Source organism: Pleurodeles waltl, chromosome 3_1 (assembly GCF_031143425.1).
Source record: "Pleurodeles waltl isolate 20211129_DDA chromosome 3_1, aPleWal1.hap1.20221129, whole genome shotgun sequence".
In the NCBI taxonomy this organism is placed as follows: Eukaryota; Metazoa; Chordata; class Amphibia; order Caudata; family Salamandridae; genus Pleurodeles; species Pleurodeles waltl.
The window spans coordinates 1636082378-1636103407 of NC_090440.1; the positions used below are offsets into that span (position 1 = coordinate 1636082378).

Below are 21030 nucleotides of genomic sequence, written 5' to 3' on the forward strand. Positions count from 1 at the left end.
TTGTTCAGCGTTCTGTCTATCATCTGTTTTTGTTTGCTTTTGTTGCCCTAAGTGGGAAGGGTATGCCCAGACTTGGGTCCCGTGCTCACTTCACCACTAGATTTGAGTTAGCCTGGTTGATGAAGGATGCTTGTTTCTGGTCTAGGGAGGACCTGGCTTGGCAATTCAGGCTGGGTTGTTTCCATGGGGAACAGGGTCAAGACTAATTTGCATGTGGCTGAGTCCAAACTGGGGTGGCGTGGTGGGCAAAAAACAATGGATTAAAGAAAGAACTTTGTGACTGGGGGTAAATGTTTGCATTATTCAGCATTCTGCACATCATTTGTTTTTTTTTACTTTTGTTGCCCTAAATAGGAAGGGTATGCCCAGATGTGGGTCCCAAGCTCACTGCGCCACTGGATTCAAGTTAGCCTGCCTGATGAAGGGTGTGTTACCCTGAAACCGGTCTGAGGATGCTTGTTTCTGGTCTAGGGAGGACCTGGCTTTGCAGTTTGGGCTGAGTTGTTCCCATAGGGAACAGGGTCAAGACTAATTTGCATATGTCTGGGTCCAAACTGGGGTGGCGTGGTGGGCAAAAAATGATGGATTAAAGCCAGAACTTTGACACTTGGGATGAATATTTGCATTGTTCAGCATTCCACTCATCATGCTTGTTTTTGCTTTTGTCACCCTAAGTGGGAAGGGTATGCCCAGAGGTGAGTCCGGTGCTTACTGCCCCACTAGATTCAAGCTAGCTTGGTTGATGAAGGGTGATACTCTGAAACTGGTTCCAGGATGCTTGTTTCCGATCCTCGGAAACCCTGGCTTTACAGTTCAGGCTTGACTGTTTCCATGAAGAACAGGGTCAAGACTGATTTGCATATGGCTTTGTACAAACTGGGGTAGCGTGGTGGGCAAAAAACGATGGATTAAACCCAGAACTTTGTGATGGGGATGAATGTTTCCATTGTTCAGCATTCCACCCATCAAGATTTATTTGTTTTTATCACCCTAAGTGGGAAGGGTATGCCCAGAGGTGAGTCATGTGCTCACTGCCCCACTACATTCAAGCTAGCCTGGCTGATGACGGGTGATACCCTGAAACTGGTCCCAGGATGCTTGTTTCTGATCCAGAGAGGACCTGGCTTGACAGTTTCGACTTGACTGCTCCCATGGAGAACAGGGTCAAGACTGATTTGTGTATGGCTGGGTACAAACTGGGGTGGCGTGGTGGACCAAAAAACAATGGATTAAACCCAGATTTGTGTGACTGGTGGTGAATGGTTGCATTGTTCAGCATTCCATCCATCATCTGCTTTTTTGCTAGATTCCTAAAGCCAGCAAAAATTAAATTCAGCACAGGATCAAAAACAGGAGGCCAGAAGCAAAACATTTGGGGATAACCCTATAAAAAGGGCCATTTCCAACATCATCCATAATGGTAGGCATATTTTATAGTGCTTGATCTAGAGAAGCACAAACTGACAATTTAATGTGAAAGACTGTGGGGAAAAAACATATTGTTCTAACCTATACCTAGCAGTTTTAATGCAGCTTTTTGATGACAGTTCATAGCTCACTGTATTATAATAGGACTGAAACTTGAAAACTGCAAATAAAAAAGGATCACTCTGACAAAAAGCAGTGACCACTGAACAATCTACATAAAATATAATTCTATGCTCTGCATGGTACACATTATTTGCAGCATAAATATTAACCATCTGTACTACTTTTTGAGGAGTCAAAATTTACACTGGACAAAACACTTATGGGGACCAACTTAGGCCATCAACAACATGGCTGGCAACATGATCTGACCTTCAGACATACCTTGAGTCCAGCACAACACTGGGTCGAATCACTACTTGGTCTATGACCAATCTCCTTACAGCTGCATGCAGATTTCAGCATAGCACATTGGGAAATGGCATCAGGACCTTGGTTCGACCACGCAGTGAGGACGACCTACTCTGAGGGCCTATCCGCCGTGAGTAAAAGTGTGATATTTTAAAAACTTTATGAATTAAGTTATAATTAAAGAATGGACTTTTGAACTTTATTCACACACAGGTGGCAATCAGGGCAGCATTGTTCCAGTAATCAAGTGATTTCTTAATTCGATTACTGTACAATAAGAATATTTGGTATAGGAAACGTCCTCATTACAAGGCATACACATCCAAATTAGGAGAGCCTACATACTGGACCAGATTCACAAAACTGTTAGCAGTTGCGTGTGTAACTTATTTCCAAAAAATTTATATCTTAAAATTGTTAGTTTAAATTACATGTGCAAAATGTGGAATTTATTTTCCAGTTCCAAGGCATGATCTTAAAATTGTTAGTGTAAATTTAATTTGCAAAATGTGAAATTCACAGTTGTATTGCCCAAGTCCTGATTCACAGGATCAGAATTTGTGGATTTGTCTGCCCACAAACACTACTTAGTTCTGTGGAAAATCCACCAGCATAGATAATTTTTCTGCTGTTTATCTCTGGTTAAAGAACGGTAAATTGCTTTTCACTACATGGAAAAATGTTTATGGTGTCAAGAAAAAAATCCCAAAATGTTAAAATAAACATTCTTGCCACACTTCTGCAGATTGCTCACATTTAGAGGAAGTTGGGGCATATTTATACTTGTTTGGCGCCAAATTTGCGTCATTTTTTTTACGCACGTTCGGTGCAAAACTAACTCTATATTTATACTTTGGCTCTAGACCCGTCTAGCACCACATTTTTGGAGTTAGAGTCATTTTTGGGATGTGGAAACCTATTTTGCGTCAATGAGATGCAAAGTAGGCGTTCCCGTGCAAAATATGACTCTATGGCCTTAGGGCCATATTTATCCCCCGTGCCAAAATCATGCACAGGGAGGAGGGGTCAAATAATGGTGCTAAGCTTGCTTTGCACCATCATTTAATACCTGGGTCAGGACAAGCATTAGGGGACCTGTGGGCCTATTTCCATAGTGGAACACCATGGCATAAACCCACAGGTGCCCTCACCAGGCCCCAGGGACACCCACACCAGAGGGACAGCAGAGGATGGGGGAACCCATCCCAGGTAAGTATAGGTAAGTACAGGAAAGTATTATTTTTTTTAAGTGCCATTGGGGGCCCTGAAGTGGGTCCCCCTACGTATGTGATGGCCATTGGGGTGGTGGCATTACTCTTGTGTTTGCTAAGACAGGAGTCATGTGATATGGATAGTTTTGCGTCAGAAAATGAAGAGACGCTGGTTAAAGTAATTTTTTTTCACTCTAACCTACCTAACATCATTTTTGGGCGCAAAACCCCCTTCTTCCATACCACCAGTCCTCCCCCCCCCCGGCTAACGTCTTTGTTTTTTACGCCAGCCTACCCTTTGCACCGCGTTGCACCATTCCATAAATATGGTGCCCGGCTGGTGCCCAGAAATAGTACAAGCGGGTGCTAAACATTTTGGTGCAAAACTGCGTTGGTGAAGTTTTGCCCCATAAAGTATAAATCAGGGCCTGAGTGAGTGAAGGGTTGAAAACTTGCCTAGATTTCTGAACGAATTCACTCTGGACTATTTTTCAAACACTTGGGAAGGAGAACATCTAGAACATCTATACAAATCTTATATAGCCATCTACGATTCGAAGGTTTCCTCATTTCTTGTAGAATCCGGTCAGAATCCGGTCGGGTGGAATAGGATTTATGGAGTGTTGCTTCGAGGCAGTGTACCACACAGGGTTTTCCCTATGTATGCAAGCTCAGACGTTAATAGCCTTCGGTAAGGAGGATTATCCCTCTAGAACCCCCATTTTACTCATAATATTGGACCGACTCAAAAGAAATGTATTTAGCTGCAAAGCAGTTCCATAACAGCCTTATTTTTGATGTTTTCAGCTTGGCGAGGATTTGACGCTCGCAAAAAATACAAGAACATCCAGAGCAGACGAACTGAAGCGGCAGTGCACATTCAGTCAGGTAAAGCAAACACCGCCCTTCGTCCAAGAAGCATCTGAGGATTTCATGAATGGGTAAAACACTGTCCTTTTACTTGTGTTCTGAGTGAGTCCAATATAACATGCAGTGGATTTATTTATATTTACATTCACTAGTTTTTTGGGCCACTGCGGTAAGTGCATTAAGAGCTTGGTGCTGCCAGCATGCACCTTAAGCACGTTCGCTGCTTTCACATTTGTGAGATTTGTTTTTCTGTTCATCCACAGACTATCATCTTACACGTTAATGTACCTCTCACACCTTTTCACTTCAAACTCCAGCATAAGCACAGTAAAAAAAAAAACACAATAGAAGAAAAACTCTGGTTCCAAAACATGAAGTCAACACTAGGGTGCCCGCTGCACCCTCGTCATTGTGGACCCCTGGGATTTCCTTTTACAACCTAATGCATTCTGGGTATTGTCACCTTGGTTTACTTCCACTGAAGTAATTACACTGAAAGAAATGATTTGTATTGTAAAAGCCCAAGACTGGAAACAGTGTTCATGAAGACATGGAGCAAAGTGGCCACTCTAATCAAAATACTACCCTGTTAAGTCATGTAGGGTCTCCAGCCCTACATAATACTCTTTTGGGGACTCAGGGTTCACACTCCATGTCATCAGACTGTTGTCACCATTTTATGCCTATGCTGGGGTTTACATTGAGAGCATTGTTGTCTACAGTCACTAATGGAATCATCAGAGCCATGTTACAACATGGGGCAGAACAGTTTCGTGGCAGCCCCCATGAATGCATCATCACCAGGAAACGTTTTATAAAAGGGTTGCATAACAGAAGTAAAGGCAGTCTTGCCCAGAATGATCCGTCCATTCAGGAACACAAAGACCTGTCGTTAGTTGGACATTATTGCCATTTTCTTCTTGACAAGTCTTCAGGATGGACCTATTTACCAAAGATTAATTCAAAGAAAGAAAAACTCCAGTCAGGTAGGAGGGACTGAAGCAAGAGACTGAGACTTTTAGGGCCTACCGGGGGCTTGGCACAATGAATTGGTTACTTTCACTACTGATTACTCTAAGACCTTCAGATGCCATACAGATGCCCAGGGGCAATATTTAAAGGATCATACCATTTGTTTGCATCCATTTCTTTATCATGCCATATGTGTGTTGTGTTCCTCTCTTAAACTACCATTGCATTGGAGACAAATATCTCATTGTGTGTCACTTTATTGTAAGTCTTACAATGGAAAAATATGTAAGTAATATTAAATCAATTATATTTTAGGATGGGATTAGTAGGTAAAAAGTAAGTGGATAAGGATTAAGAGCTAAAACATTAAAGGTAAAGTGTTGTGGGTAGGTGAGCAAGGGGACTAAGGGAAGACTATGGGTAAATGATTGAGGCTAAATAATTATGGTGGTATGGACAGGGTTTAATGGTAAATGTGATATTTAGGGCTAAGGGTTACGGGATTAAATGTAAGGCGCTAAGGCTAAGGGACAATGTGGTAAGGTGTTAAGGATTTAACGGTATGGGCTAGAGGGCAAGGATAGGAGGCTAAGGGTAAAGGGTTAAGGGCTTAAATTTAAAAGGTAAAGGACAGGAGATTAGGTAAGGGGTTAAGAGTGGACGGAATGGTAAGGTTGAAGGGTTAAGGTTAAAGAGTTAAGGGTTGAGGTAAGGGGTTGAGTAAGAGAGTAATACTAAGGGTAAAGAGTATGGAATTAAGGAGTTAAGGCGAAAGAGCAAAGACTGTGAGAATAAGGTTAGGGGATTTAAGGAAAAGCATTAAAGGAATTTCCAGGGGCATATCGGGACGAGTTATAGTGTCTTCAGATAAGTATAACTATAACTGCTGAATTCCTGTGGTTGTGTGTGGGTAAAACATGAACCTAACTATAATTTTACTGTAACCTTTGTTTTTCCCAGTGAATTTCATTTTTTTTTACTGTAACTTAATATATAAATACCAAACGTTAATACAACCACAGGTGCACATGGCCAAGCTGCCAGACCCTGTGGCCAAACCCTCCCCCTCGCGTGCACCCAACCCCACGTAACACACAGGCTTTGGCAATGCACGGCGTGGGTATGGTGTGTGAGAGGGTGAGTTTTTTTTTTTCCATTGGGTTTTGGATCCACAGATCTATCGTGGATTTACTCTGGGGGTCGTGATTTGTGCTGCTGTGGATCCGCAAATGAGCCCCAAAAAATTGGGCAATTTTTTTGCCCGTGAAGGTTTGATTAGAGACCCCTCCATGTGTCCTAAGGGGTCATGATACCACTATCTTGACCCTTTATGTGTGTTTTTATTTATGTTTTCTCCTTAGGGGCCCAGCCAAGAAACAAAATGGCAGCCACACCTTAATCTTCAGGTTGCAGCCAGCTAATCATGGCCTTGCTTTTGCTGGGCTCCGTGTTCCTAGATGTCTATATTAATTTTCCTTTAATAATTCTGAGAATACTGAACAGATTTACATCCAAGAGCATGATCTGTAGTTTAAGATCTAGCTTCCTGCCAAATTTGGTGAAATTCCGTACAGTGGGCCGGGTTCTATCTGTGTCCCCATAGACATAGAAGGAGGAAAAAGTGTTTTGGGACCCCACCCCTTTTTCTCGGCCCCCACTTGACAAATCACCAAGAAACCTTCCGTCAAGCAGGGGCTGAGCAAAAGGGGGGAGGGGAGGTCACAAAATGCATTTTCCCCATGCAATTTCACTTAGGGATTTTAGGCTCACCTACAGCCCGAACCGCTGAACGGAATGAAACCAAATTTGGCAGAACGCTAATCTTGGGCCAGAAAGATCTCTTTTTGCTTTTGGTATAAATCTGTTTAGTAGTTTTGGACATATTGAAGGAAAATCTAATTTGTATGTGTAGGGGTGGAAATCCTCTGCAGATCATTGGCTGCCAACACTTCAACCACGAAGTGTTGGCAGCCATTGTGGGACTCATCCGAGTCCCAACATAAAATGTAAAAAAAACATAAGGAGGCAGGGTAATAATACCCTGATCCCCTAGGCCTGGTGGTGGGGTCCCACAGGGACACAGCCAGAGCCCAAAAGGTTTTTTTTTAAACGTTGTCCTAAATTTGTGCAGGATCCACAAATCCAAGTAATTAAAAACAAAAAAAAAGAAACAAGGGCAGCCTCCTGTGCTTGTTTTTTTATTTACTCCACCCTCTGGGAAGGCCAGGACCCAGGGGTTTATTTTATAATATTAATGGGGTGGGTTGGGTGTGCGTTTCTCCCCTCCCCAGGCCAATTTTGGCTTTGGGTACTACCATCTCCCAGGCCCTAGCTGTTTTCAACCCCCAGGAAGTGCCATCTCCCCAGGGTCTGGACGTGAGGTATGAGAAGGAGTGGGTTCGCGCTGCCCCTCCAGCCAGGCCCTTTTCAGCCCCTGGGATCACCACCTCCCTGGGGACAGGCCAAGTTAAAGACTAGGGAAGTCCCTGGGCTGCGATCTGACCCAGGGACCTCATCCCCAGGACCCAGCCATTCCGTTGTACAAGGAGGGGGGTGGGGCACTCCTGGCCCCAAATATTGGCCCTGGAAACCTCATCCCCCAGGGCCAGCTCGCTAAGTACCACAGTGCCTATACCTGAGACACAGCTGTTTGCTCTCATTTGCCTGAAGCTTTCACAACTCCCGCCAAGCAAGAGCAAACAATAAGTCTGCTCCCATGAGGTGAGAGCATTAAAAATGGGAGAGGACTTTTCATCTGTTTCTCTGCCCGCTGTGAGGCAGGCAGGGAAACAGATGAAAAGTTGCTCCCACACACATTTTATTGCCCCCACGGCCTCAGCTGGCTCCCCGCCCCTGCTGGAAGTGGGGAGCCAGCTGAGGCCGCGGGGGCATTGGGGCTGTCTCCAGGGCCTCCAACAACAATAAATGGGTGGCCTGGGTGGGCAAGCAGCATCTAGTGACCGGACCTTGGGGAATAGGATCACCGGGACCAATACTGGCCCACGGACCCGGGCTGTGTTCTCCCTCCTCCTGTGGTGTGTGGCAAGTCCCCGTGGATGGGACCTATATTGGCCGAGGGAGGGGGGCTGTGTGCCCCCAACCCAGGCTAAGTGCCTTTAGGGGGTTGGGCACAGGGCCTGACTGTAGGGCAGGCCCTGCAGCCAACCCCCACTGCACACAGCCAAATGCTGTGCACGGCGTGAGATTTGCTGCATGCGGTGGGGTTGACTGCAGGCCCTGGCCGCAGGCAGATGTTGAAATATTGTAAGGTTATTAAATATTGCTTTACATTAAAAAACATAGAAATTAACTAAAAAACAAAGTTTACAGGAACGTTATAGTTAGGAAATAACATTTACAAAACCTTCGAAATTCACTAAAAAATCAAAAGTTACAGGGTCTTTATAGTTAGGTTCACATTTTACATGCACAAAACCACTGAAGTTCAGCAGTTATAGTTACAGTTATCTCAAGTAACTATAACTCGTGCCCTAAGATAACTATAACTCATGCCCTCGCCATGCACTGCTAATTACCCCACATATCACAACACTCATAGCATCTTACATGACGTCACTGATAATATCTCAGCAACATTTGCTGTAAAATTATTGATGAGAAAACTGTGCATGGCAGGGGTGCGAGTTATAGTTACCTTGGGCCACTGCCCCTTATAACAATCCTTTGCATGACTTTATCAATATTGCCACCACCATCATCATTTCCATCACTATTGGAAATGATGCATGAGTCATTCAAAACGGAGACAACAACAGCAGTTGACAACCCTGTCCCTTCACTTGATCTAACACCCTTTGTACCATCAAAAATTGAGAAAACACATAGGGGGTCATTCCGACCCTGGCGGTCATGGACCGCCAGGGCCGGGGACCGCGGATGCACCGCCAACAGGCTGGCGGTGCATCCAGGCCAATTCTGACCGCGGCGGTAAAGCCGCGGTCAGAAAAGGGAAACCGGCGGTTTCCCGCCGGTTTTCCCCTGGCCTGAGGAATCCTCCATGGCGGCGTTGCAGGCAGCGCCGCCATGGGGATTCCGACCCCCTTACCGCCAGCCTTGTTCTGGCGGTTTTGACCGCCAGAACCTGGCTGGCGATAACGGGTGTCGTGGGGCCCCTGGGGGCCCCTGCAGTGCCCATGCCAATGGCATGGGCACTGCAGGGGCCCCCTAACAGGGCCCCACCAAGATTTTTAGTGTCTGCATAGCAGACACTGAAAATCGAGACGGGTGCAACTGCACCCGTCGCACCCTTTCCACTCCGCCGGCTCCATTCGGAGCCGGCATCCTCGTGGAAGGGGGTTTCCCGCTGGGCGGGCGGGCGGCCTTCTGGCGGTCGCCCGCCCGCCCAGCGGGAAACTCAGAATTACCGTAGCGGTCTTTTGACCGCGCAGCGGTATTCTGACTGCGGTACTTTGGCGGGCGGCCTCCGCCGCCCGCCAAAGTCAGAATGACCCCCATAATCTTTAAACTCTTTCCAATTCTGAGTAAACACATCCAGTGCTAAAGCTTCTGGATCCGGCCTCTAGCTGAATTAATTCTTCAACTAAAAACTCAGACTGATCGCAAAAAAGACCACTCTAAATGGTCCCAAACTATTTTGAATTTCCTGAAAATACTCCTCCTTCAACTTCCAACCAATGTATATCAATCATATTCCTCGAATTTCAGTCTGCAACCACATTGTTACTTCCTGGCAAGTATTGGGCCTTTATACCAATCTAGTGCTCCAAACAAGTTCCCCACATCTTCAATGCCAGATCCAATAACTTATTTGACCTGCCTCCTCTCAATTTGTTTATATAACTCAATGCTCTTACGTTGTCCATTTTCAGCTACACTGATCTGCCCTGAATCTGAGATCTGAAACTTCAAAAGGCAAAAAACAGCTTCTAGCTCCAAAAGATTTTTTTCTCATCCTTCATTTCCAACACACTCCAAATTCCTCCTGTCTCTTGCCCTGCACACATTGCTCCCCATCCTAGGATGCTTGCATCTGTTTCCAAAACAAACTCTGGCCTTGTCCCAGAAATTGAAATCCCATTCCAGGCCTACAAATTCTCCATCCACCACATCAACTACTCCCTCACTTCAACAGTCATCACTACCTTGTCTATGTACCACAAACCATTTGAAAGATCCGAAACCTTCAAGGGCTGCAAATCTCTGTAATGTAAAGGTCCTAGAAATGCTGCCTAAATTGAAGACAACAGACCTATTAAACGTGCTAGTTCTCTCAATTATACTTCCTCTTTCCTCATAATAAACCTCACCTCCTGTTTTATCTAGCATGTTTTCTTTTATGGTAATAACACCTGGCCTTCACTGTATCTATCACAAAACTCGGGAACTCCATGCTCTGTAACAGAACTAGCACCGACTTGTCCTGATTGACAATGAAGCCCAAAGATTCCAACAACTCCTTCATATAATTCATTTGACATCCCAAAATCTCTGCACTATGATTCATAATCAAAATGTCATCCAAATAGATTATCAATCTTATTCCTCTCTCTCTCTCTCTCTAAACAAATCCACAACTGGCCTCAACACCTTCAAGAAACACCAAGGAGCCGCCAAAGAGGCTGAAAGGAAGGCACTGAAATTGATATAACTGCCCCTTTCACCTGAACTGTAGCACATGTTGATTCTCCAAAGCTATTGGTATTGCTAAATAAGCATCCTCGAGATACGCCTTCACGTTCCAATCCTGTTCCTGCAACATATCTCTCAAAAGATGGATCCCTTCCATTTTTAAATGCCTGTAAGTCACAATATAATGAAATCTCTCAAATGTATTACTGGTCTCCAAGCCTTGTTCCTTTTTTTTCACCAAAAACAGTACTCTTAAACCCGACCTGACAGTCTTCCATTTTTACTATGGCATTTTTCCCACTAATTGCTCCACCTCCTGCGACACAATACTCTCCAAGTCTTTTTGGAAAGTTAATTCTCTTGATTCCTTTGACTGTCTAGACTCCTTGTTGAACTCTATTTGATAACCTGTCACCATAGACAATACCCAAAAGGCTTTTGTTATTTCTGTCCACTGATCTAGATAAAATATTTATCTTCTGCCCACCTTTTCTTAGGGTAAACCAGAAATAATCCCCAGACTCACTTTGTCCTGAAGTATTCCTTTGGCCTCAAGCCCATAAAGAACTGACTCTGCTTCCTATTCCTCTCTGTTGGAAAAACCCAAACATTCTTTGTCCCCCTCTGAATATTACTCTGTTTTGATGGCTCAAGGACTGGTACCTATAGTATCCACGACTGAGAAGTTGCCTTCTCCTCCCAGCCCTACCGTTTAAATTGTCCCTTCCAAACACCCTGCCCATTGATGACTATGCCTTATCCAGTGCTATGAAAGTTTGCAAATATTTACCCAATGTCTTAACCATACCTTCTCCAAATAAGAGACATGTTACCTCCTCACTAGATTCTTTTTTTGCTGGTTCACCCAACTTGGGGCTAATGCGCATTAACACTGTTTTGCTTCTTTCCTCTGTTAGTCCAGCATTAGCATTCCCCAAAAACAAAATTGCTTATTGGCACCAACCTCTTAACTGTATATCCAAATCATTTACCTTTAAATATGCTTCTTCAATCAAATCGAATATCCTAGCTAGAGGACCCAAAATGTCCAACAGTTTATCCTCACATTGTTTTAAAGATTTTTACAATGCTTTCCTAGGATCCATTCTCATCTTAAAAAGGAAGGTAATTAACTCTGGCCCCAAATTAGGTGTGATAGTGACTTTTTTATCAATTACAGGATGCAAACACTCCACCCTCATAATATTCCTTTCCTCCTTTTCCAATGGCTTCCATATCCAAAATGTATTATAATCTGCTACGTGGTCCAAAGGCCACCAATTTGATCCCCTTGGATGGCTGATATCTTTTAGGTTGAACAACCTTTGCCCTAAAGGACCCTTATCTGATTTATTTGTCTTACTTTTACCAATTAAGCCATCACTAAACTCCTTAAGTAAACTATCTTTATAATTGAGTTCTAGGATATACTCATCTACATCCATTCAATCCTGAGCCATTCAATTAATATGAATCTCCTCACTCGCTCAGATATTCTGCCTGTCTAATGAATCACTTTGGACACACAATCCACATGAGCCTCTTTGGGCTCCCATTATACTAGAATCGTCATCCATATATTTTCTTTTCTTAATACACTTCCCACCTGGACCTCTGTTGGATCTCTCTTCCCCCTCTGATGTATAATAATATTCCTCCTCTTCTAAACATAACCAATTATTTTGCTCCTTTTGTAACAAAAAGTTCCTCATTAGTTTAATTTGGCTTTCCTCACCATTCTTGTGTTCCATCGTTATAACGTTGCTCTTTCGATTTTTCACCTGTATTATTTCTATATTAGACCAAACCACTCACTTATCTTATTTTCAATTTTTACCTGCTAAACAGACCTTTCTCTGACTAGATCACACTTCCTCAGGCCCAAAAACCTGTTGAGATTACACTCAATAGAATGTTTTACAAGTGTGACCACAACCAAAATGGCCACCAAATGCCAACTGACATATTGAAGCCATTTGCCCTTACTTTGGCTCCTAATTACCGCATATTGACATGTAAGCCTGCACATCAGTTTCAAACACCACAATCAAATGCACAAACCTGATTGTCACGTGAATAACATTTTTCTTTGTTTTACAACATCATAAAGCTGTGTGTGCCTGATACCTCTCCTTACTACTCAGCTTGGCAAAATGCCAGCCAAGAAAAGTCCACATTTAAACAGCAAAACATGGGTTTATGATTCATCTAATCCCTAAACTTTCTAAAACCCAATGTCATACCCATAAATTGTGTTATAACCTCATAACCAACCACCCATATATATCCTCAGTTTCATATAATTATTTTTAAAAGCTCAAATCATAATAAAATTAAAGGTCCTTATCTGCTCAGAAGCAGCAAATAAAAAAAGAAAAAGAGGGTGGTCAAGAGGATTTTATGGGACTAGAGGATTCTATTTCATTGTGTGTTCATTCAGTGTTCTGAATTCTTAGTGTTAGCTATTTAGAGGAGTGAACATGCTAGATTCCTATCTTGCCATAAAATCAACTGACAGGCTGCAGCTGATGTTAAAAGTACATGTTTCAGCCTGCATTTCAAAATGTTTTACTGACAGGGATGAGAAAAATATTTGAGAACTCACAGAAAATGTGTCCTCATTTTACACACTAACCATAATTTCTATGACAAAACAAACCTCTTCATTTTGTTCACTTCTAAAGGAAATGTTTTAAGTTTTAAAACCTTGATTCAATCAAGGTGGCTTCTGGTGTGGCATAGTTTTTTCATAAATACTGAATGTTAGCCCTCTAATTTGTTCATGAGAACACTGTGGCTAGCTGCAGTAGAACACGAGCAAATCAACTGACAGACTGCTACTTCTATCGGAAGTACATATGTTACTCAGAATATTAGATTTTATTCTCACATGGCTGAGGAAGATAGTGTGAACTTATTAAAAATGAACTCTAACTTTCGCTTCTGGAACGTCTTCCATAACTTCTACAAGAAAAGCGTAAGAGAAACATGCTTTCTGTCAAACATGGTTTATTAAATCCCAGAAAAGGATCAGAATTTTTCACATGATAAAACTACCTGAGAACTCACCAGAATTTCTAAAATGAGTATTACACCACCAACAAATGATTTAAATTGTGACTAAAATCTGTTTGAGGTGAGTGAGCCACCCAAATCCTGAAAATGTTTGTTAAATCATAGAACATCACATAAAATATTATAACGTGTCATCAGAATTAAAAATATATATTTCTTTCACAATTTGAAGCTGACATTAATCTGTCACATTAAAGCACTGCACTCAGAAATACTAAAAAGATTTTTAAAGTGCTAGCTTTTAAACATGACCAGGAGTGAACTTGAGGCAAGACAGTTATCTTCTGGTGGCCCATATCATTTTAGAGAGCAACATTATAGTCTATTAATTAAAACACAATAGGTTTTTGTACAACTGATATTCTGAACTCACCTATTTGAATGTTCTTTCAGATGCAATAATAAAAAAAGAGTTTTATTAAACTCTAATGTTTACCTCCAATTTAAGTGAAGTCACAATTTAGACAGATTTTCTAGTTCCACTTTGTACAAATCATCTGCTAAATGGGTACTTATTTGTCTTTCCTTTTCTATCTCAACAGCGTGCTTTTACCCCTTTGTGACCGAAAGTATCGAAGAGCTGTACATGAACACCAGTTATATAAGGTCACATGAATTTTATTATAGCAACGGGGAGATTAAGTGATTTGCCCAGATTCACAGAATGTTAAGCTGACGCCGAGAGTCGAATTTGGTTCCCCACTTCCAAAGATGATAGATCTGGGTAGAACAAGGATGGCAGGCCAAAGCCACATGAAAGTTCGACTCGGTAGGATCTTGAGATTCCAACAGAGCCTCGAGCTGAACCAGAGCTAGGCTATAGGCTAAATCCTATCTCAAGCTTTCTGTGGCTATCCCCACCTCTTACTGCAATTACTTTTAATAGAAGCCATGTCCATGTGTCCTGTAATGGCTGCCAAAACATGTTGTCCACGTTATGGTAGTCAATCAAGGGGAAGTTTTGTCCCCCCTCACATGCGCCTGGGGACAAGGTATACTCCTTTTTTTCATTCATTTGCAGGATGTAGGGACTATTTCCCTGCGTCCTGTAATGTTCAGGTTGTGGTCAGCCAATTAGGATTGATTATTTCCTTTGAATATTCAATCAGAGCGTATCTGCACACTACCAATCCAGATATATCTAACTTTTTAACCCTTTAATGCCCAACCGTAGCCCCTCTTCAAACTATAATTTCTCGAAAATAGCTGAGCATATTTACACCAAATCACACAAAGCTGAATTCTGGGTCAAGTTCTAACTTTTGGTTAAATCAAAGACTTTACCTGCCAGTACCTGCGCTCTTCTGCTAGGAGTCCTGACACTCCAAGTGGTGCAAAATCCAGTCCCTGGGCCCTTGGGAGTGAGTTCTGGTGCAACTAAAAAGAAACCAAGTACCTCGACTCCAGAGCGACTTCAGAACCGTCGCCACTGTCTGACTCTGCGCCGCTGCCTGCACCAGAGCTGTGATCCCCGCTTAGAGCAACTACCGCAACCGAGGCCACATGCCCTATGCCACTGTAGCACCTCTAAAGTCCCACCACAGCGTGACCTATAGCTACCTTATGGCATGAGTTATAATTCTTTGAAATAACTCTAAATATAACTGGTGGATTTCTATGGTTTTGCACATTTAAAATGCGAGCCTAACTAAAACGTCATTGTAAACTATGTTCTTTTAAGTGAATTTCTATTTTTTTTTAATTATATTTCCTAACTATAACGTCCCTGTAATCTTTGTTTTTTTCAGTAAATTTCTGTTGTTTTTTTGGCCATGCGCGGTGGCCAACCCCCTATAGGCACCTAACCTTGCACCATGCACAGCCTTCATCTGTGTGCAGCAGAGGCTGCCTGCAAGACCTGGCCTGCTACAGCCAGACCCTGCGGACAACCTGCCTCACCACCCAACCCCACTCTGTGCACGGCCCTTTGGCTGTGCATGGCGGGAGTTGGCTGTGGCCTCTCTGGGTGTGAGAATAGGTGTGAGAGGGTGTATCTAGGTGTGAGAGTGGTTGTAAGAGTGTCTGTCTGGGTGTGAGAGTGGGTGCATGAGGGTGTTAGTGGGTCTGTGAGTGGGAGAAATAGCAATTCTCCAAATTAAAATGACAAGAGAATCTGGATTTCATTAAAGACATGGAGGCCAACATTATCCAATATTCCTTTAATGCCACTCCACACAGCACTTTAAAGCAAATAGCATCATAAAGAAACATTCTAGAATAGAACATTCATGACATATAATGAGTCCAGGTAGTCAACATTCTGCCTTTTTTAAGGGGAAAACCGAGTCAACTTCTTCCAATGCTGGGTGAAGATAAGACGAATCCCTGAATTAATAATCCAAATTAAACATCTTCTTAATGAAAACCAACTATTCATTATTCTCTAAAATAAAGAGGAAAAAGAGCAATAAATACGAAGTAGAATACGAAGAACAACCTGAATACAGTATAACTATATAAATAAGCAATTAACTCAGATCATACTGTGAGACAATTTTAACTAATGCAAAAGTTTTCCATGAGTCATATAGGTACTGTTCAAAGTCTTTTTTTTTTTGTTACACAAGAGGGTGGGATAATGTTAGCCTCTGTGGCTTTAATAAAATCCAGCTTCTCTTTGTCATTTTAATTTGGAGAATCGCTATTTCATTACAAGACTGGAGGCTCCCATTATGCATGTTGGTAGCCCCTCAGTACCACATCAGACATGTGCTCGATTGGTTTACAGTAATACTTAGCAAAGGTAGAAGCATTAAATCAATCACCAGCTCCTAGGATATCCTCAACTCTGCCACCTTTATAAAAGGACATACTAGCCATTGCTCCTCTCATTGAATGAGCTTGGGATTTTGATAAATCAACACCAGATGATTGCCTGGTCCATTTCACCCATCTTGTAATTGTAGCTGTGGTAACTTCTTTAAATGGCTTGACAAAAGAAATTAAATGTTGGTCTGGACCATTCACTCAATCTTGAGTCATACTCCTTCATACAGTTCATCACACAAAGCTTCTTGCAAGTATCAAATTTTGGATAAAATATACAGTTGGGCATTGTTTTTGTTCTTCTAGTAATCTCAAAGGTAACCCAGAAACTGTCATAGAGTCTGTTACTTACCTCAAAAGCCTTGACATCAGAAACTCTGCGAAAAGAAATTAGGCATATAAAGAAACCAGCTTCATAGAAAGTCTCTTCAATTCCAGATATCTGTTAGCGGACCAAGACTTAAACATAGATAGTACTAAATTGCCATTTACCAGGCTACGCCCTGCCAAAATGGCGGATCTGTAGCAATTTAACGTTCTGTAACTGAGGCCTCTGTTAAATTGTTCTACAAGAAAGTTAACTACTTCTACTGTATGTGCCTCCACGGTATCCAGATCCCTTTCCAAGCACCAACGAACCCATGATCTCCAGATCCCTCTATATCTATTGTGGAACCCTGGAGCCCAGGATTCCTGCAAGATTTCTTCATCCCTTCCCGAAAGGCCTGACATCGCTCTAGATCTCCTGACACTCTCCAGGCAAGAAGGTTCAAAGTCCCATTCAGTACCAGAGGGTGTTCCTCTCGAGTTGTGTTTATTAAAAGGCCTTGAGCAGCGTGTAGAAAGAAGCGCACTTCATAAACCAATTCTAGGGTCATTGTAAACCATGCCTGTGAGACCCAAAAAGGGGTTATTAGGACAATTGAACACCTCTCCTGTCTCACTTACTGGGGAACTCTTGGAATCATAGTAGATGTAGGGAACGCATAAGTGTAGGTTCCTTTCCACATTTGAAGAAATTCATTGACTGCTAGAGCAGCCGGATCTGACATCCAGCTGAAGTATCTCTTCAGCTAAGACGTCAGTCTGCTCACAAAGAGATCTATCCTCTAGGGTCTCCAAACCTGAGATAGCTTTCTGAAACAATATTCGTTCAGTTTCCAGTCACTGAGGTCTCGTAAAAACCTTGAATTCCAATCTGCAATAACATTGGCCTTCCCGGGTAGGTGTTCTACATCAGCTCGATCTTGTGTTCCAAACAAAACCTCCAAAGCTTCCTTGCTAACTCTGATAGATCTTGTGATCTTGTACCACCTAAGCGATTTATATACGCTACTGCAGAAACATTGTCTATTTTTAACAAGACTGGTCTGCCTTGCAAATATTGCTTGAAACTCATTAGGGCATAAAGTCCTGCAGTTAATTCTAAATAGTTTATATGATACATTCTTTGCTCCTGAGACCATGAACCACTAGTCTTCTGAAGATCCAAGCATGCACCTCAGACAGCTAAACTTGCATCCGACTCCAAGATAAAGTTAGGAGAGCAACTGAAGATCTTCCTGCCATTGCAGGCAACTAGATTCTCTAACCACCAGGACAATTCTGATTTTACTTCCTTGTCTAGAGACACCTTGTATCCATGCCATAGTCCTCTCTGAAGGGTTTTTGCTTTTATTCTCTGTAAAGCCCGATAGTGTAATTGGCCTGGAAAGATTGCCTGAATAGAAGACAATAAGAGTCCCTGAAGTATGGCTAGTTCACTGAAAGAAAATGATTCTCGCTTCAGAGTATATCTTATTTCTTTCTGAGTTTTGGCAATCTTCCTCAATGGTAACAGAAGCATAACCTTCACAGTGTCTATGGAGAAGCCTGGAAACTCTAGAGACCTGGAAGGGCACAGAAGAGATTTCTCTTTGTTTATGATAAAACCCAAACTCTCCAAAAGAGACACAACGATATCCAGATCTTTCATAATCTGATCCTTGCATTGGGACATGATAAGAATGTCATCCAAATATACTATCATTTGCAAACCTGTCTCCCTGAGGTGGGACACTATTGCTCTCATGATTTTCGTGAAGCACCATGATGCTGAGGAGAGACCGAATGGAAGTGCTTGGAACTGGTAAAGTTCGCCTTGCCAAGTACATTGAAGATAGGGTTGATGAACACTGGCCATGGGAATGGTAAAGAAGGCATTTTTGAGGTCTAATTTCACTAGCCAATCCTTCTTTAATAGCATATCTCTTAATAGATGGATTCCTTCCATCTTGAAGTGCCTGTAAGCTACAAACTTGTGCAGTTCTCTCAGGTTTATCATGGGTGTCTCACCCCCGTCATTCTTTTCCACTAGGAAAAGTGTACTTACAAAAAATCTTTGATCTAAAGAGACCCGTATGATGGTCCCCTTCTACAACAGTCATTTTATCTATTGTTCTACGATCTGTTGCTAAGCGGTAGACGGGCTCATTTCCATTGGCAAAACTTCTTGAACTGGATCTAGCCAAAAATCTATTTTGAATTCTCTTACAGTTTCTAGAACCCAAGGATCTTGTGTAATTAGTTAACAGTTTTGGGGAAAAAATCTGAGTCGACCTCCCACTTTTACCACCGAAGAAGAAACAAGATGATTCATAGTACTTACCCTGATATCCTGAAGCGCTCTCTCCTCGTTTTCTTGGGTCACGAAAGGAACATTCTCTCATTGGATAGAAGTTTGTGTTTGGTCCACCCTGGTAGCCTCTGAATTGACCTCTGGGAGATCTATAGTTTGAAAATGAGTACCTTTGTGATCTGCGGCCGGCAGAGATTCCCCTTCTGCCGGCCCGACCAAAAACATCTGCGTTAAAGACTTTGCGCATATTTGTTTGCTCTTTATCAACGGCTGTAAAAGTTGCCACATACTTGCTAGGTGATTTGATAATGTCTTCACCGAATAAGAGCCCTCTGGGTTTTTCTGAGGGTTCTTTAACAGCCAGGTCCCCAATTTTGGATTTATCCTCATGAGAACGACTCTTCGCCTTTCTGCATTAATGCTAGCATTTGTGTTTCATAGTAGGACCATGGCCCTCTGACTCCAGCCCCTGAGTAGGCCAACATCTAATGGGAGGTCATTAGTATGTGCCTCTTCCGCCATACCGATAATCCTTGCAAGAGGACCGACCAATCCAGGAGGTAATCCTGGCATGACTTGAGGGACCTCTCAGGGCCCTTTCTAGGTTCTCTGCCCAATTTAAAAAGAAAAGTTATTAGTTCTGGGTCCAGGTTGAGTGTGAGACAGACCTTGTCTTGAATGACAGGTCTTGAGCATTTGTCTCTTAAAAGGTTTCTCTCTCCCTTTTCGAGTGGGAGTCTAATCCATTTTTTAATAAATGTTGCAACATGCTCCAAGGGGTACCACTCTGCACGCATGGGATGCTTAATATTATCTAGGTTGTACATTTCTTCCCCTAGGGGATCTATGATGACATCTTTAGAAGAGGAAGATGGTGTGTCATTATCCAGAAAGAGATCATCTCCATCACCAATACTGTGGTCAAGATCTAAGATATATTCATCAACAGGGGAAGCGTCATGAGGATCTGCTTTCCCTACATCCACTATTTCTAATCCCCCAAGATCATCTGAATCCGGTGTGCTGTGTAGGACAACTCTTTTTTGTGCCGCTAGGGACACCCATAGTTTGTGAGGTGCTTAGACCTCCCATTCTTTTTGAGGTGCTAGGACTTCCCAATAATCTCAAGGTGCTTTGACCTCCCATCTTTTTGTTAGGTATAAACCCTTTGTTGAGATGTTTGACTTCCTCTTTCTTTTACCCCTTTTGTTATCTCTTGTGGAGTTTTCTTCTGATGAAGAAGCAATATCCCCTTCCATATGGGAATGTTTCTGAATCAATACCTCATCAATAATCTTTTGCACACACGTGCGTATTTCGTTTTGAATGAGTCTTTTAATCATGTCCTCATTTAAATTTTTAAAGGACATTCCTGAGATCTCAACTTCCTGAGAAGACATGTTAGCGATATTAAAGTAATTATAAAATATATTCCAACAACTTTAAATCTCTCTCTCTGTCTGATAGGAACACAGTTATCAATGTAAATCTTGCCCGCGAAAGAAAAAACGGTTTAACCAAAGCAGTCGAAACTGACTTGAACAGCTGACAGGAGCTGCAACTGTCAAATGACGTAAAAAAATTGCCGTGTCCTCATGCATCGCTCCGCCTGCACCGCTCCATCTTTCAGAGACGGAGAAACCGAAGCAAAATGGCCGCACGTAGGCCACTCGTATGCCGGGTGTGTCGCTGCCCTGTCAAATCCTTTAAACATCATTGACGTGTCATCTCTTTGAGAGATGCGTTGGTTGGAAAATCTCTAGGCCCCAAACGGTTAGAACAGGGCGAAATGCACACAGGTTACTAAGATCGGCCAAAACAGTCTAGGATGCGCCTTGGTGGATGATCGCGAGCTGCTGCGATCGACCCAGCCTCTTGCCAGATATTGTGAGTGTGCTTTGGCAGCTGTTGCGAATGACCCCAGCCTACGGCCTAATATCGGGGGCGGCTGCAGTAAGTCTAAGAATTCCTTTTTTAGGCAAACATCCTACAAAGAAACTAAACAAATGTAATGCGGCAAAACAATACTTTTTCAAATCTTCATAAATTACAGCCCTGCAGCCCGTTAAA

The 21030-nt window shown here is 42.6% G+C and overlaps 1 protein-coding gene across 1 annotated transcript in view; it reads left to right on the top strand.

Annotated features, from left to right (window-relative positions):
• MYO3B (myosin IIIB) overlaps positions 1 to 21030 on the top strand; it is a 1099693-nt gene that overhangs the window by 675975 nt on the left and 402688 nt on the right. The window contains exon 21 of the mRNA XM_069221545.1: positions 3858 to 3938. Coding sequence (XP_069077646.1) covers positions 3858 to 3938 — 81 coding nt within the window. The remainder of the gene's footprint in view (positions 1 to 3857; positions 3939 to 21030) is intronic.